Raw genomic sequence first — 17,668 nt, 5'->3', positions numbered from 1 at the left:
GGAAGAGTTGCGCTGGCAGGAGCGGGGGGAGGGCAGTCCACTTGGGCCAAGACCTTTGTCACTCAGACCTGCTTCTCAGCATCGTTGTCTTCTGAGCCCCGGGGGCTGCACAGGATCTTTGCTCACTGCTGCGTGTGCAAAGAGGGCTGGGGGAGCTGGAGCAGCCATTCCTCTCCCTCCTTTCATTGCTGCAGCATCTCTTGAAGGGCAGCTGCTGTTTTCTTGGTGTTTATAGGGATGGCTGGGGGGAGCTGCATGTCTGGAGGAGCCGCCTGGGGCGGTCACTGCTGAGAATTCAAAATGCTCCCCAAAGACTGACTGAGAAGGCCAAAGAGGGTCAGAGGCAACAAAATGGGAAGCGGAAGGCCCCCCCCCCCTTCATCCCTGCCCTTCCCTACCTTAGAAGATCATGTTCTCTGGAAGCTGATTGGTGTGGGGGGGACAGGGAAAATTAAGGAAGAAAGAGGAAAGAGAACAACACTGGAGGGAGGGAGGGAGGGAGGTGGTGAGGGCCCCCACCTTCCTTTTTTTAAAATAAAGTTTTATTCGTTTATATATAGAAAGGGGGAAAGGGGAAAGAAAGAGTAGAGAGTTTTATATATAAAAATTCCAAATTAACATTCTGCATGCAAATCTCCTCCTGAAAGTTTCACAACTAGTATAACCATCTTTCTTATTGTTCTTCATATAGTCTTAGTTTCTTAGTACTTATGTTTTAACCAGTCATAAACTGCCCTCCGTGGTCCCATAAACCCTTCTTCCATTTTTCCTTTTAGTATATTTGTCAATCTGTCCATTTCAACGCATTCCGTAATCTTCGTTATCAACTCATTAAGCGTTGGGATTTTCAGTGTCCTCCATGTCGTTGCGAATAAGATTCTGGCTGCTGTTATAACGTGTAAAAAGGGCCCCCGCCTTCCTTGTGTGTTTGCCCATGAGCCCCTCCATCTTGTCTTGGAGTGGGGTCTTCAGAAGTCTCACCAGCTAGCTCCTGGCTCAGGCGAGCCTGTTTTTGTCATGAGGGTTGCAACAGGCCTTGTTTTGAGATCGGAAGGTTCTTTCCTGCCTCGCTCACTCAGACATGCAGGTTCTAACTTGACAATAAGCTCAAGTGATGTATACACATGTGTGACCCCCTCTTCCGCGTGCTTGTGCAGGCCTGTCTAATCTCATCATGGTGGCAGGAGTTGGCACCATGTGCCCTGATCTTCATCCTGTGCTCTCTTTCTCCCAACCCAGTCCCCAGCGCGCCTGAGATAGACACGGCCGAGTCCTTGGTGGCTGACAACTGTGTGACGCTCGTGTGGCAGATGCCAGAGGAGGACAGCAAGATTGACCATTATGTGCTGGAGTACCGCAAGACCAACTTTGAGGGGCCACCCCGGGTCAAAGAGGATCAGCCTTGGATGGTCATAGAAGGAATTAAGGAAACCGAGTACACCCTGTCAGGTGGGGGCGGGTTGACAGGGGAGCGTATCTGCCCCACAGCTGCCATTGCCTTTCTGCAAGGGACCCCGGAAATTGTAGACAAGATACTACGTACGCGCCAGGGTTCTTTCGTGAAAGGGTCCAGTTGGTGACAGGCACAGATGCTAGCTTCTTAAAAATCAGAGCTTTCATTTTTCAAAGTAACAGCGGAAGTTTCTAGTCCTCATGGATACAAAGGTGCCCTTGAAAGCCTATGCGTGATGCTGGCAGACCTCTCAAAGCCAAAAGGGGAATCTGAGGCTTCCCCTGGTTGGGGGCGGAGCTGCAGTGTTTCTCCCCCCCCCCCCATGCATAGCGTCACCTGTTTAAAACATTCAGATGAGAAGAATGCCTGCGGCTTGCAGGAATTTGGGTTCTGTGGTTCAGAATCTGAATCTGTTTTGGCATTTTCTCCGTATAAGATGTTTTGAGCGACGGTGGGCTTAGGGTGTCAGTAACAGAGAATTCTTATCATACTACAATTCCCAGGATCCTTGCAGTGGGAGGGCATGGCCGTCGATGAATTAATCTGACCTGCGTGCCGTTGTTCCTGCAATGTTCAGCGACTTGTCTGGGAAGTCTAGCAAGGCAAGATGTGATGGGGAGCTGTCATGATCTGGCCTGTGCCAGTACGGCCTATCCAGCCTAAGAGGCCTGGGTGGCAGTAGGAGGCGGCTAGGCCTACAACTCTCAGAAGGCATTGGGAGAGGGAGAGAGAAGATTCTAAAGAGACCGTTGGAGTCGGTTGGGAAGACAGTCTGAGAGGAGACTGTGATAGTCTGGTGAGAGAAGGAATCTGAGCTGTTCGCTGAGGGAAAAGCGTGTCTTTTGTCTCTCCCTGCGGCCTGATCTTAGTGAGAAGATAGGCTGGGCTGGGAAGAGGAAGATCCCTCCGTCCTTCGTCTCTCTGCAACCTGATCTCAGTGAGAAGACAGGTTGGTCTGCGAGGAAAGGATCCCTCAGCGTGAGTGTTAGGCAGGCTGGGGGCCTGGAAGTAAAACAGTTAGGAGTAACAGGTAGCTGCGTTAGTTTATGTTTATTTTTCCTTTCACACTGTTATCCCCTTTTTAAGCACCTTGCCGTGTCTTGTTTTTCCCTGCCCCACTGTTGTTTTAATAAACCCTTTTTGTGTAATTATTTTCTCTGCCTGAGTCAATCACGCCTGTATTGCTCGGCTGAAAAGGGGCTTGGGAAGGTACCCTGGGCCTCCCAAGGGACCATAAATCCAGGGTGGTGGCGGCGGAACCCAAAGACCCCTCTGGGGTCATGACAGGAGCATATCTAGACTCCCCCCTTCCATGTGCTGTTCTGTCATCTCTGTAGGTCTGAAATTTGACATGAAATATATGAACTTCCGGGTCAAAGCCTGCAACAAGGCTGTCGCTGGAGAGTTCTCGGAGCCCGTCACCCTGGAAACGAGAGGTGCGTAAACCAGGGGAAGGGGCGGGATGGATTTCCAGCATGATCAGAGAGGGGGATTGCCCCATACAGAGTTGTTTATGCCACAAAAATTGGGTGACATTCACTGCCCAAAGTTGGTGCGCTTAATTCTGATTGGAATAGACCTGCCCCCTTGTGATGGCAAGCCCCATCCACAGAGCAGGACTATACAACAGCTATTTCCCAAAGAGCCCTTGAGGAAGGGGGATAGTTTGGGAGGAAACCTGGACTTCAGTCCATGGTTGGTCTCTCGGTCTTTCTCAGGTGGAATGTTTATAAACATTCCATCATGCTGCACCATCTGTCTGATTTCAAAATATCAGAGTCAGATCTCTCAGTCAATAGCTACAGAGGTTGAATCCTACAGCTCGGACTGACTTCACAAATGGCTAGAAAGGCTCTCCGTTCTGTGTTACTACATCCCTGAGGCCGTGCTGATGTACAACAGGACAGATGGGATATTTGTCCCATAAAGCCAGGAAGTGATGTCGGTCTCAGAATGGGAAGGGAGGGACGCAGATCTCAGCTCCTCCCTGAGTTGCTCCAGATGGGATTTCTCCTCTCCCGCCAGCATTTATGTTCCGCCTGGATGGCAGCACCAGCCACCAAAACCTCAAGGTGGAAGACCTCAGTGTGGAATGGGATGCCATGGGTGGGAAGGTGCAGGACATCAAAGCGCGAGAAAAAGACGGGAAGGGCCGCACCGCATCTCCGGTCAACTCCCCAGCCAGGTAGTGCCTGTTTGTTCTTGCCCTGGTGCTATTTATTACTTTCTGTTCTTTATTTATTCTTCATGTGTGCCCTGCCTTTCTGCCCAAAGTACCTTACACTCTTCTCCTCTCCTTCCTTTTATCCTCACAACCACCCTGTGAGGTGGGTTAGGCTGAGAGAGTGTGACTGAAGTGGGGATTCGAACTCGTGTCTCCCAGATACTAGCCCAGCGCTCTTAAACGTTACAGAACGCTGGTTCTCCTTCTGCCTCTGCTGTTTTCTTGACTTGGAACAGTGCTGGGTTTTGCCTTTTGACCCTTTGAGGCGTGACTGACTCTCACATGGGGTGGGAATTTGGAACCCCAGTCTGTGCGCCCGGTGATGTGTGCTGCATCTGGGTCTGGTCCTGAGTTTGCTGAGTGTCCCTCTCCTCCCGCAGGTCAGTGCAGTCACCCAAGAGGATGCCATCAGGCCGTGGAGGGAGGGACCGTTTCACTGCTGAGTCCTACACCGTGTTGGGTAAGGAGAACTTTGGCTTCCCAGGAGAATGGAACGTTCTGGAGAACAGAAATGTTTGTCTCCATCTACTGGAGCTGGCAACCAGCACAGGTGAGGCCAGGTATAACATGGTGGGCAACAGGCAGAACAGAAGAATCCTGAAAGGAGAGTCGGATACACTGGAGCAGGGCGAGGCAGAGACTGGTAAATAAAGCATGGCGCTAAGGGAGGAGGAAGAGGAGGAGGAAGAAGAAGAAGAAGAGGGGGAGGAGGAGATTGGATTTATACCCCGCTCTTCACTTGGAGTCTCAGAGCAGCTTACAATCTCCTTCCCTTCCCCTCCCCACAACAGACACCCTGTGAGGTAGGTGGGGCTGAGAGAGCTCTTTCCAGAACTGTCCTTGAGAGAACAGCTCTGAGAGAACTTGTGACTGACCCAAGGTCACCCAGCTGACTGCATGTGGAGGAGTGGGGAATCAAACCCTGTTCTCCAGATTAGAGTCCACCACTCTTAACTGCTACACCAATCTGGCTCTCAAACTGGCACTGGTCTACAGGTAGAGTCTGGAGGGAACAGACCAGTCAGAGGAGGTATAGCTTTGCTTGGTGTGGATAGAATCCAGCAGAGTCTGGAGCTGATGGATTTTCAGGGCCTGGATCTCATTCTTTGGCAAAATGTAGTCATGCCCTATGGGCAGAGCTTGCCGTCACAAGGAGTGGCGCAACCAGACTTAGCTCCATCCCCAAAGGTGGAGCAAGCCCCGCCCATAGAGCATGACTAGAGAGTATCCAGAGGGGACTGTGCGACTGAACAACAACAACAGAGAGTATCCAGAGGGAACATAAGACCATAAGCTGTATTTAGCTTTGGCTTTGTTTTAATGAGGTAGTTTTTGATTTATTTCAATGGTTTTTAAGATGTGATTTTATTAATGTGTTTTTAATTGGTTAGCTGCCTTGGTGGCCCTTGATGGAAGGCAGAAAGGCGGGGTATAAATTTTGTAATACGAATAAGAAGAGCCCTGCTGAGTCAGACCAGTGGTCTGTTTAGCCCAGCGTCCTGTTTTACACAGTAGCCACAAGCAGTGCATAGAGGCTGAAGCTTCCCCGGATGTTGCTTCCGAGCCCTAGGATTCAGTGGAGTTTCCCTTCAGTCAGGGAAGAAGGAGAGGTGGGGCTGAATCCGGGCCTTTAGTCTGGGGCTGATTCCACTCCCAGGTAGCATGTTCAGAAATGGAGCGACGGAATCCAGGTTTTCCGGAAAGAAGGACTGACTCTTAAACTGGCGTGCTGGCACACCTTGGTTTTGTTTGCCTGGATCGTCTGTGTTCTGCACATGCAGTGCCATGGCACATGGGAATTTTCCAGCCTTACCTCCCCCTTGCTGGGCAAGATGCCATCTGCTTGTTCCCCCTCCCCCCAAAAAAGACATGCTGGAGCAGCTGAAGTCAACTACCAAATCCCCCCGTATTTCTCCGTTTCCTGGGAGGGGCCGACGGTGATGCATCCTCTGCTGGGCTCCAAGCCCCTGGGAAGTGCCCGGTCCTGCCAGTCCCTGATGCCCATCCCTCTTATTGATGATGATGATGACTTCTTTACAACACTTGTATTCTGCCATTTTGCCCTCACAAGGGCCCCCAAGGTGGCTAACAATTTAAAATAAACACCAGGAAATTTAGAACCATTAAATCAGCCCCCCCTCAAAGCGCACACACACATCATTAAAACAATTTAAAAACAGAGTTAAAATACATACAAAATACAAAAACAGCAATTAAAACGTCAGTTGGGAAGGAGGGGTCCGGGCCCTGCGGGACCTTATACAGTTCCGCAGGGCCTGCAAGACGGAGCTCTTCCGCCAGGCTTTTGAGTAGGAGCCGCTGCCACTATTCCACCACTGAGATACCATCTTATCATCTACCCCTATTACTGGGGGTGGGGGTGGTAGACGCTGCCCTGGCAGAGATGGGGAAAATATCACTCCTGGCGCTCATGCCATTTAATAAAACTGGCCGTCAATGTGGGATGTTGCATATCTTGGGGGATTTAATGTAGAATAGTAGAGCACCGAATTTTATTATGTATATAACATTGTTTTATTGTTTTTATTCGGCATTGCCGCTTGTCAGACGCCCTGAGCCATTTGGGTAGGGTGGGATACAAATCTAGAGCTGTGGAACCCCACCCCGGCGTGCACGTCAGCCGGATGCGACGGGATGACCCCAGAGGGGAAAACATAGAGTTTTCCCCTTGGGACGCCGTCTGGGAGCCCCCCTCTCCGAAGAAAAACGGACTTGGGAACCCTATACAAATCCCAAATAAATAAATAAAATAAAATAAATAAAAACAGCAATTAAAACGTCAGTTAGGAAAGAGGGGTCATTGAGGGAATGCCAAACGAAACAAAAAAGTCTTTGCCTGCTACCGATAGACGGCAACAGAAGGGGACAGGCAAATCTCCCTGGGGAGCGAGTTCCAGAGCTTCGGTGCCACGACTGAAAAGGCCCTCCCCCCGGGTTGCCACCCACCTAATCCCAGGAGGGAGGGCACTCGAAGCAGGGCCTCCAAAGATGACTGCAAGGGTCAGGCAGCTTCATAATGGTTCTTAACAGGTTCCTTAAGGCACGTTGGTCCCAACCCATGAAGGGCTTTAAAGGTCAAGACCAGTACCTTGAATTGTGCCCAGAAACAAATTGGGAGCCAGTGTAGATAAGTCAAGACTGGAATGATATGGTCCCTATGACCCACTCCAGTCAGCGTCCTGGCTGCAGCTTCTGTACCTGTCAGGTTCAACAGCAAGTAAATCTCCACACACGTTTCCAGGGAATCGTTATGCTTTATTAGACTGCAGGTCTGTTGCCATGATCTACAGGTATATTGTTAGGAATGACAATGGGGCACATGCATCCCTTCATATAACATGATGCTGCAAATGGCTAAGCAAATGTAACCTCCCGCGCGTGGGAATTCTCCCGGCGGGAGGTTACATAATGAACAGGAGCATCTCCCTGCCTCATGAGAGCAGAAATATTCACACCAACCTCCTCAAGGTTAGTCGGATAACCCAGTCTGGCAGCGCCAGTTCGCACGGTCTCATGAGTGCCTCTCTATCGCTGTTTACAGAGCGAGCAAAGCAAGCATGCGCCATAGCGCCACAGTCAGAAAAGGACAAATACAAATGAAACATGGCAGCTAGCTGACATCACCCTCTGCAGTTTCCAAACACTTCTCAATAGCAGCCCCATGTGGAGCGCGTTGCAGTAATCTAACCTTACCCCTCCTCTGGCCTGAGTTCCACTGCCGTTTCCTTGCTCTGTTGTAGGAGACGCGTTGATTGACAGTGGTGACCATTACTGGGAAGTCCGCTATGACCGGGACAGCAAAGCTTTTGCCGTCGGGGTGGCCTACCGGAATCTGGGCAAGTTTGACCAGCTAGGCAAGACGCCTGCCTCGTGGTGCCTCCACCTCAACAACTGGCTCCAGGTCAGCTTCACGGCAAAGCACAACAACAAAGCCAAGGTCTTAGATGTGCCGGTACCCGACGTCATTGGCATCTACTGCAATTTCCACGAAGGTGATTTCCAGGAAAACCTTTTTGGTTTGTTTACCAATGTTTGGTCTGTCCAATTTCCCTTCAGGGACAGGGCAAGGAATGGAGTGCAGTCCAGAGCAGGGCTTGTGAGAGGAGACCCACTGGGACTCTGATCTGCCTGGAAGACCATTCTTGCGTGACCGTACATTTTTGAAAATATGACATGGCCTCCACTTTGGTCCGCCTAGGCCACTTGGCTAGCAGGGGCTGCTGAGACGGGCTTTTCCCCAGCCAGATTTTTGTAGCTGGAGCTGGTAGGAGTTGAACCTGAGGAACCTGACACATAAGACCCACGGCTGGCATCGAGGGTCGGCAGAGCAGCGCATTTCCTGAGGCCCGTAGCCCCATGGACCTCACACTGCTGACCAGAAACCCATGTCCTGTCCTCTCCCGTGTGGAACAGACAGTCAACTCACCAGCCCCTGTAATGTCACAGGGCTGATTTCCTGTTTCCTGCTGGGAGAGGCCTCTGGAGGAAAAGGAGAGTGACGCTTTCCCCTTGCTGATTCTGAAGGAGCATGAAAAGGGCATGCTGCACTCCCTCTTGTGTGCGCACAGATGGACAAGGAGACTGCGGGCTTAGCTGAGTGGTCATCTGACTGGCCAACTCAGCTAGGCCTGACTTAGCCACTGAGCTATGAGCCCTCCTTTACCTCATCATTTTAAGTGTATGGGGACTGAATAGACTGGTAGATTGCCTGCTGGCTGGAAGAAGCCGGGGCTGCTCCGATTCCTTTAACAGTAAGCAAACATCAACAGTGGTTGATTCCTCTAGCACAGGTGTGGCCAAACTTGCTTAACATAAGAGCCACATAGAATAAATGCCAGATATTTGAGAGCCACAAGACATGAACAAATATAACCCACATGTTTTTATTGGAAAATATGCAAATTTTCTTTTTAAATTAATATTAAATGAGACTGCCAAAAATAAAAACAAAAGGGGTAAAAACAGATATTGATAATGATATTTAACCTTAGATGGGGAGGGAGGGGAGAAAGAGAGAGAGAGAGGAAGGAAGGAAGGAAGGAAGGAAGGAAGGAAGGAAGGAAGGAAGGAAGGAAGGAAGGAAGGAAGGAAGGCTCTTTTTGTAGCAGGAACTCCTTTGCATATTAGGCCACACACCCCTGATGTAGCCAATCCTCCAAGAGCTTACAGAGCTCTTCTTACAGGAGCTACTGTAAGCTCTTGGAGGATTGGCTACATTAGGGGTGTGTCGTTTAATATGCAAAGGAGTACCTGCTGGAAATAATGGGGGGCAGAGGTGGAAGGAAAGCACAGGGAAGGGAAGACCAACCAGGGAGGCATGCCTTCCTTTCACTTCCGCAGTCAACCTACAGGGAGCCGCAGAATATCTGTGAAAGAGCCACATGTGGCTCCCGAGCCACAGTTTGGCCACCCCTGCTCTAGCACATTATGCTGTTAAAGACACAGAAGGATGCCTGGTACAAAAGTCGTCAGCCTAGGGTTGCCAAACTCCAGGTGGTGGCTGGAAATCTCCTGGGATTACAAGTTATCTCCAAATGACCAAGATCAGTCCATCTGGAGAAAGTGGCCTCTTTGGAAGGTGGATTCTATGGCATTAGACCCCACTGAAGTCCCTCCCCAGTCCCCGTTCCCGAAACCTCCAGGAATTTCCCAACCCTGAGCTGGCAACCCTGTGTCAACCCCATTTTCAGTTCCTTGGCTCAGAGAGCTATCTTTTGTTTACGCATCTAAGAAAGTACCATGTGCATCAATATGTTAATAAGAATAATTAATAATAATATCGTAATTGAGTGATAGTCCTTTGCATATTAGGTGACACCCCCCTAATGTAGCCAATCCTCCAAGAGCTTACAGAGCTCTTCTCACAGGGGCTACTGTAAGCTCTTGGAGGATTGGCTACATTAGGGGTGTGTCGCCTAATATGCAAAGGAGTCCCTGCTACAAAAAGAGCCCTACAGCACCCAACTACTCAAGTAGCGTTACCACGTATTAGAAGGCCGTGCGCATCTGAATGAGGGCAGCAGCCTCCAGCTGCGTTGACAACTCTTTTGACAGCTGAACTGAAGACACCCCCCCCTGCAATTGACCCCTGAACTTTCCGCCTTTTGCTGCTTCACTCTCAGTAACCCCCATCATGGCCTACAACTAGTGTTCCCTCTAAGCTGAGTTATTGTGAGCTGGCTCACAGTTTTTTAATCTCCAGTTCGCAGATTTCTGTCTTAGCTCAGGAAGGAGGGCTCCAGAGCAAACTAATTGATGCAGCAGCCAAATCGCTCACTCACAACTTTAATGCCAGTTGCTCACAAAGTAGAATTTTTGCTCACAAGACACCACAGCTTAGAGGGAGCATTGCCTATGACTCCTTCCTAAGCCTCTTCTCTCCCCCCAAAGGAGACCAGCTTCACTTTTCCCTCTCTCCTCTGCTTGTAGGTTTCCTCTCCTTCTACAATGCCAAAACAAAGCAGCTCCTGCATACGTTTCGGGCCAGGTTTACTCAACCAGTTCTTCCAGCCTTCATGGTAAGAAACTTGTCTCGGTGGTGTGTGCACGTTGGTTCTTTAAAACTCACCTTCTGAAGAACTGCGGTTTTGGTTCCTCTAAAGAGCATTCTTATTTATATATTTATTGATCTAAACTGTTTATAGAGCTGCTTTTCCCTGAGGCATCCTGGGTCCCGAGGCAGGTTAAGGGCAATAGGAAAACGATAAATAAACTATGTCATAAAAATAACAAAGCAAATTTTCAGCCTAGTGAAGATTCTGCAGTGGTGATTGAATACTTTCTTGTCACCAGGGCTATTTTTGGGCAGGAACGCACAGGAACGGAATTCCGGCTGGCTCCTGAGTTGGCCACACCCAGCAGGAACTCATTAGCATAATAGGCCACACCCAACAGCAGAAACTCATTAGGATTGGCTACATTAGGGGTGTGTGGCCTAACATGCAAAAGAGTTCCTGCTACAAAAAAAGCCCTGGGTTGTGACAACAAACAAGGTAAACAGAATAAGAAGCAAAAGGTGGGTGTGGCTGGATGACCACACTTCTGGTAACACAGGAGTGTGGCCTCATATGCTAATGACCTGTGCTGTCAGGGGTGTGGCCTAATATGCTAATGAGTTACTGCTGTTGGGTGTGGCCAATTATGCTAATGAGTTTCCTGCTGGGCTTTTTCTACAAAAGAAGCCCTGCTTGTCACCTTGTTGTTTTCACTGGCACAGTCCTGGGGCAGCAGTCCATTCTATTTGCTCAATCCATTCTGTTTGCTCACTTGGCAATGCAAGAAGAAAGTTTAATTGAATTTATTTATTTCTCAAATTTCTACCCCGTCCTCTTGGCCGGAGCCGGCTTGTGGCGGCTTACATAAAAGCAGATAGTTACATTTAAAACACGTTACAATTAAAACAAATTAAAACCATAATAAAGTGCTAGGAGTCATTGATATTCAGTCAATGTAGTCATGCTCATAGCCTGTGAATATTCACCTTCACTGGCTCTCTCTGCCCTGCTTGGCAGCTTTCTTCGTTCTGAATCAGGCGATCCCAGCCGTTTCAGGGATCACCTAACAAATGGTGTGACATCATAGTGTTATACAGCCAATCAGATGAGGCTACAAGGTGATGCCCTTGAGGGCAATTGAGAGTAAGTGAGGGAACTACATATGAGTAACCCGCTTCTTTCAGCATCTCAAATTATTTCATTTATTTAAAACATACATTCTTCCTTACAGAGCTCAAGGCAGCTCACGACTTAGGAAAGATACAGAAAATAAAATACAGAAAAAACAAGGAAACCAAAATTTAAAATCACAGTTCAGCACTGCAAATAAACTTAACCAAACACAGTCCTAAATGAAACCATCTTCAACCGTGTTCTAAAAATCAAAAGTGAGCGAGCCAGGCACCATAGTCCCATACTCATGGGGCTTCCATTAAAAAGGCCCTGTCTCTCTCCCTGTGATGTAAATTCCCAGGCAGGAACACGTGGGAGAATTAGGCAGTCTCAGGCCACCAGGAATCACTTAAAGTGTGAGTTCACAGTACTGGGTAATCAGTCAGATACAGCTACAAGATGATGTTCTTTGAGGGCAATTGAGGGTAAGTGAGAGAGCACTACAAATGAATAGGCCAGTGTTTTCTCAATGTTTTTGATTCTGCCCTGCAATAAATGCATAGCCTTTTATGTTTCAACTAGAAATAAGGCCCGTTGTGGAAATAAATACAACGAGAGCTAGAAAGAGGCTCTGGGAGAGTGCTCTGGCTTTGGGCAAACAGTGTCAGTCTGCTTTTAAAACATGAACCTGGGACCTGCACACCACCAGAATACAGCAGGTTCCATATGCAACTGACATTCCAACTGCCTTGCGGGGGGGGTGTGGAGTTTGAGGTGTGGAATGGAGTGAAGTCCAATCAGCTTCCGTATGCAAAAGACCAGGTTGTCGCAGCAGTTGTGGTGTGGGCGGGACCCGGGCTTTGCCTTCTGATTGGTGGCGATATATGCTGAGGAGCAGTGCCATCAGCCATACACTAAGGGAGTGCATTTTAGAATTAGAACTTTGGCACCCACTATTCAATTATATATAAGGAGAGATTGCCTCTTTGGCCAGGTCCAGTCATCCCCTTGATGTCTCTTCCTTTCCATAGGTTTGGTGCGGCAGTTTCCACGTCTATTCCGGCTTGCAAGTCCCCAGCACCGTCAAATGCCTTCAGAAGCGGAACAGTGCCACAAGCAGTTCCAACGCCAGCCTGTCTTAGAACCATGCTATGGTGTTCGGTTTGCAGGATTCGGCCTCCCTCACCACAAGAGAGGCCCGCACTGCCTGGATAAGCAAGGGGGGAAAAAACTTCTCCTACAACATTCTTTTCATTTCCCTGCCGGTTCTCCGATCCGCATCTGCACCACCACCCGGCCAAAGCAGATGGACCAGAGAGCAAGCAACACACCATGAATGTATTGGATTATTGATCTGTCTACGATTGTAAAACACCTCTCTGTATCGTCAGTCACAGAGTCCTTCCCCCTCCACCACCATTTTTTTTTTACTGGCTCTACAGATGCAGGGAAAGCTCAGATTTTGGGAAGTCCAGAAGCTCAGTTTCAAAAGAATAGAATTTTCAAGCAAGGCAAAAAATTTAAAATTCAACAGCAGTCTAAATTCTGTGCCAAGAAAATTACGTAGATGAAGCTCCTTTGCATAATAATTTAATCTTCAAGGATGGGTCCTTCCTAACCAGCTGGAATGTCCCTTGGCCTCTCCTCGGCTTCCTCACAAGCGAGGACCACGTGCTACCCAGGAGGACTAGACGTTTGCTTACTTTTTTTCACAATGAAGCAGAGATTTGAAGAGCCAAACTACATAAAGCTACAAATGCATCGCATGAATGGTTTTAACTGAACGATAGCAGCCCCCTTGATTTGGAAGGCATCTTCGGAATTCTGACACAGGAGGCGGAGCCAGCCACAAAATGGCTGCCACAGCTTGCCTTCATTCACTAGCCCTGCTCCACCTTGCCCTACCCACTCTCTAAAAACACTTGGTGGGTGCCATTATGCCCATGGCCATCACGTCGGGGACCTCCCGGTTTACCCTAATTCCTATTTCCCCTTCCTACCTACTGGGGGCCACATAGGGGGGGCCGTGTTTATTTTGCCAATGGAGTAAAGATCAAGTGTGGAGGGAGCCAGTCTGCGGTTGGCAAAATGGCACAGAGAGGAAAAGACACCTCCCTCCTCTGCCCAAGCTCCATCCCTACATATACAGAGCTGTTCTTTATCATATTAAAGATGCCCAGCTGAACCCTTCAAAAATCCTCTCAGTCAGTCTGGCCTTCAGTAATTTGGATTCTGAACCCGACCCCGTAATGTCTGCTTTCTCCAGAAAGCACAGAATAGCCATTGCCCAGTTCTATGCAGGAGTTGAAAAGCCTGGGATTACAGAACGGTCATCCACCATGTATTTCTCCCCCCCCCCCAACTGTTCTGGAAGTAAAATAACCTCACAAGACTAGAAGTTGCTCTGCCCGTTCACACTTACACGAGAATGGGGTGCCCAAGGTCCGCTTCTTTCTCACCTTGCAATCGCCTTCTGACCTTAATAAATTTTAGGTTGTGGCGCAAGCCTTGTTTTGGGTTGTGTGTGTGTGTCGGAGGGCTTGTGGGAAACCAAAAATGACTCCCCCTCCCCTCCCTGTGGCAGTGCACTGCCACAAAAGATGTGTTGATGGCTTGAAGGAATTATTAGACCAAGTCATGGGAGGTAGTCTACTGAAAGCTAAAGGAAACCCCCACGTGTGGGGGCAGATTGCCTCAGAATATCAGCTGCAGGTCTGGGCCTTCCTTGGAGCATCTGACCTGGGAAAAGGATAGTGGACTGGGGAGCCCAGGCCCTGATGCAGCAAGAAGTTTATCGACACCAATTAAGTTTGATGGTTAAGTAGAGCTTCCATGTTCAGGAGAGGTCTTCCTGTACTAGATAGCCTGCTTGTGAGCATCTGGAAACAGGGTGCTGCACTACATGGAACGTTTGCCCAAGGCTGCAGGACTGGATGTTCTTATGGACGACAGCTGGCAGCAGAGCAGAGCATCCATGTTCAAGAGAAGTGTACCACCTGCTAGGGAAAAACAAGGCTCTAACAGCTTGCTGACCCCCACTGGAATTTAGGGTGATGGGCCACCAGTCTGGTTCAGTAAGGCAGTCCTTGCCATGATGTGTGCCCTGACTCACCCTATTTCTGCCCCCCCTCCCTAGGAACATCCTTGGCTCAGCATTCGCTTGTCATTAGTTTTCCCTGGACCCTACAGTCTCCCCAGCTCTCCTAATCTTGTGATTGGTATGTGTGGGTGTTGGACCCTACAGTCTCCCCAGCTCTCCTAACCTTGTGATTGGTGTGTGTGTGGGGGGGGTGTTTTGGTGTTCCAAACACTCCAAGAGTTGCACGCCTTCCTCCAGAGTTCTGTCCCCAGTGATATTTCCACTTTGAGGCAGTAAAAATCTGATACAGCCCCAGTATGCATGGAGCATAGAAGCCTCTGAGCCTCTGCCACAAGGGGTTTCCAGTCTACAGTCGAATGCGTCGAGTTGCCTTCTATCAAGCCAGGCCCCTGGTCCCTCTAGAGCCAAGCCTTGTCTGCTCTGGGGCTCTCCAGGGTCTTTCTCATTAGCTGCTGCCGAAGACCCTTTAACTGTATGTCCTGGGACTGGACCTGGGGGCCTTCTTAGACACGGCCTGTACTGTGCCCCTGGCTGGGGGATGAGAATAGGGACATTCCGTGACATCACAGCAACCAACCCAATGACAAAGGGAGAGTCTAAAAAAAAAATGCCATTTCAGCCGGTGGTGGTGGAAAGCACTCTCAGGTCACAGCCAACTTGTGGAGACCCCCACAGGGTTTTCAAGACAAGAGACCCTATTTCTAGATGAAATATGAAAGAGACCCTATTTCTAGTTGGACTAGATGACCTTGGGGGTCTCTTCCAGGTCTGTGATTCTATGACCTTCAGAGGAGGTTTGCCCTTGTCTGCCTCTGTATAGCAGCCCCGGACTTCCTTGGTGGGTCTCCCATCCAAGTACTAACCAAGGCCATCCCTGCTTAGCTTCCAAGATCTGATGAGATCAGGCTTGCCTGGGCTATCCAGGTGAGAGTCACTTCACCTACACAGACTTAACTTAGATGTGAGCACATCTCTCTTTGGTGATATTTCTAGCCCTTCAGGTGTATCAACTAGGGTTGAAATGAAGTTGCATATCTGAATAGCGCACTACTGTGAATTTCTGTAGCAACTCAGGTAAGTCACTCGTCTCTGGCGCCCAGTTCGGAGGTACAAAACCAAAACAGCATCGGTTGCTATATGAACCAAACTTTATAGAGCTGTAGCTAAACATTTTGAGGAGGGCTGCTTCAAATCAAGCTGAGAGGTTCAGACATATACGCACCCTGCCCCCACTGTTCTTCCTGGGCCGCAGTCCCCATCCACACTGCCCAGGTACTGCTGAAGGGTTTTCTGCTAGTCAAGTGCACCTCCCTACAGCATTCCATGACGGTTATCAGAACCTTCCGCTAGCAGTTACAATGGTAACATTCTGTGACATCACAGCAGTCCAGCCAATGGTTAAGGGACCGTTTCGAAGTCAGACAAGCCATGGCTGTATTGTCTGCAGTGCTCCTCAGTGTGGTAACCAGGAGCACCATTAGGGTTGCCAAATGTGAATCGGCCGGAAGCGGAAGTGAAGTCGCACGCTGGGGGCGGGGCCACGGCATTTGAGGGGAAGCGGAATCGGGGCTTGAAAGCGGGGGGGGGGAATCCCGGGGGCATTTGGCAGCCCTAAGCACCATGGTGGCTGTGCCTGATTTCCCAGGACCTAAGTCTTGGGCTAAGGGTCTTCTTGACTGAATGGAATGGAGCTTTGTGTCCCTCCTTACCCGCTGACTAGCAACACACCACGCTCATCCCAGGCAGGCAAATCACAGCCACGTGCTCCCAGTTTGGCAGCAGAGACTTTCTTCAGGCTGACAACCTCGTCCTGTGGCAGTCCAGTCATCAAACCTTCCCCTTTTCTTTGGAACTGAAAGTCTCATGTCTTTTCCCCAAAGCAAAGAGATAATCCCACCTCATGGTGGCCATTTCATGGTGGCCATTTTTATGGTGGCACTCTGTACACTTTTTCAAAATTCCATGAGTGCCGACAGATTCAAGATGAGTGGGGATTTCCAAAGTCCAAATCCAGCACAGTTGTCAGTGCTGGACACAATTCCCAGTTTTTAAATCAGCTATGGGGCAGAGAGTCACTGTTGTTGTTTTTAGAAAAAAGGATGGAGTCCTTTAAAATACAAGGTCACCTAATACTGTATAAGAAGATTCAATGGAACAGAGAATCAGAGGTGGACTGGGAAACACATCGATTTCAGAGAGGGCTGGGCCAAAACCTTCTAAGGCCACCATAACCTCCTGTGCTTGAATTAGGACCAGAGCGTTACGACGAGAAGTCTGCCTCGCTGAGGTCCAGCGTCGCCCTCCGTTCCTTAAGCTTCTTTTCCAGTTCCTTGGACATACCTGCGAAAACAAAGCTGTGTGTGACTGCGCTGCACAACCACGGAAACTGGAAACTGGGCAGAGTAAAAATGACATCAGGCACACAATCCAAGTGTAGCATCAATAAAGTATAATTTAGAATGTCAATCCTGGCCCAGCTCTTTCCAAATCTGTTTTTTTTTAGAAGTGCCAGTCTTCTCACATGAGGAATGAAGTTCATAACTAGCTACATCTAACTCACATGAATGCATTCCCCTATTTAAAACAGCAAGACTTCTCAACACCCTCCCCACCAGCGTTCTTGAGAATTTCAGCTTTGCATTCCCCTATTTAAAACAGCAAGACTTCTATTCCCCTATTTAAAACAGCAAGACAACCCTAACCCACCAGCGTTCTTGAGAATCTCAGCTTTGATCTGAAAAAGAGTACATTTCTAGTCCTTAATGTATGATTTAGCTGCTCTCATTTCTAAAAAATGAAATTTTCAAAGGCTAAAGCCTTGCCTGCTGTCTCCTTTGATGCAGAAGACCCCCTAACTGGGGCTGAGCAGCTGGGATTCATCAAAGATTACTTAATGGATCTAAAGCCAGGAGGAGGTGAAAGCATGACTTCTCCCCACCTTGGAGCATTAATCTGACATCCCCCCCGCCCAGACAGAGGGCAATTTAAAGGAATTTTCTAGTCAGTTCCAGCTAACTTTACTGTTCTGCAGGTGCGAGTCACCCCGCACATGGGCAGATATTCATCAGGGTCATCCATCTAGGCCTGTCAAGTAGGCTCATATAGCTTGGCTGTGGATCGGCATGGGGGAGGGGGAACTCACTCTCACCTGGAAGGTTCCATGGATTTATTTGATAAGGTTGGGAGGTTCTGGCCTGCTATTCCGTATTGAATGCTATCTCCCTGCTTGTACCCTATCCTCTCCATTCCTCCATGCTCCCCAG

The 17,668-nt window shown here is 49.0% G+C and overlaps 2 protein-coding genes across 3 annotated transcripts in view; one reads left to right on the top strand and one right to left on the bottom strand.

The window, feature by feature from the left end:
* The window catches only part of FSD1 (fibronectin type III and SPRY domain containing 1), a 21,816-nt gene extending 9,102 nt beyond the window's left edge, over positions 1-12,714 (top strand). The window contains exons 7-13 of the mRNA XM_015429768.1: positions 1,158-1,449; positions 2,791-2,889; positions 3,479-3,638; positions 4,058-4,137; positions 7,439-7,690; positions 10,128-10,216; positions 12,337-12,714. Coding sequence (XP_015285254.1) covers positions 1,158-1,449; positions 2,791-2,889; positions 3,479-3,638; positions 4,058-4,137; positions 7,439-7,690; positions 10,128-10,216; positions 12,337-12,447 — 1,083 coding nt within the window. The 3' untranslated portion in view covers positions 12,448-12,714. The remainder of the gene's footprint in view (positions 1-1,157; positions 1,450-2,790; positions 2,890-3,478; positions 3,639-4,057; positions 4,138-7,438; positions 7,691-10,127; positions 10,217-12,336) is intronic.
* Positions 12,715-16,327: 3,613 nt separating this feature from the next.
* The window catches only part of STAP2 (signal transducing adaptor family member 2), a 27,804-nt gene continuing 26,463 nt past the window's right edge, over positions 16,328-17,668 (bottom strand). For both annotated transcript variants that reach the window (XM_015429769.1, XM_015429770.1), the window contains exon 14: positions 16,328-16,745. In XM_015429769.1, coding sequence (XP_015285255.1) covers positions 16,666-16,745 — 80 coding nt within the window. In that variant the 3' untranslated portion in view covers positions 16,328-16,665. The remainder of the gene's footprint in view (positions 16,746-17,668) is intronic.

This window comes from Gekko japonicus, unplaced genomic scaffold (assembly GCF_001447785.1).
Source record: "Gekko japonicus isolate JY-2015 unplaced genomic scaffold, Gekko_japonicus_V1.1 scaffold953, whole genome shotgun sequence".
Taxonomy (NCBI): Eukaryota; Metazoa; Chordata; class Lepidosauria; order Squamata; family Gekkonidae; genus Gekko; species Gekko japonicus.
This window is presented reverse-complemented; position numbering and strand designations above follow the sequence as displayed.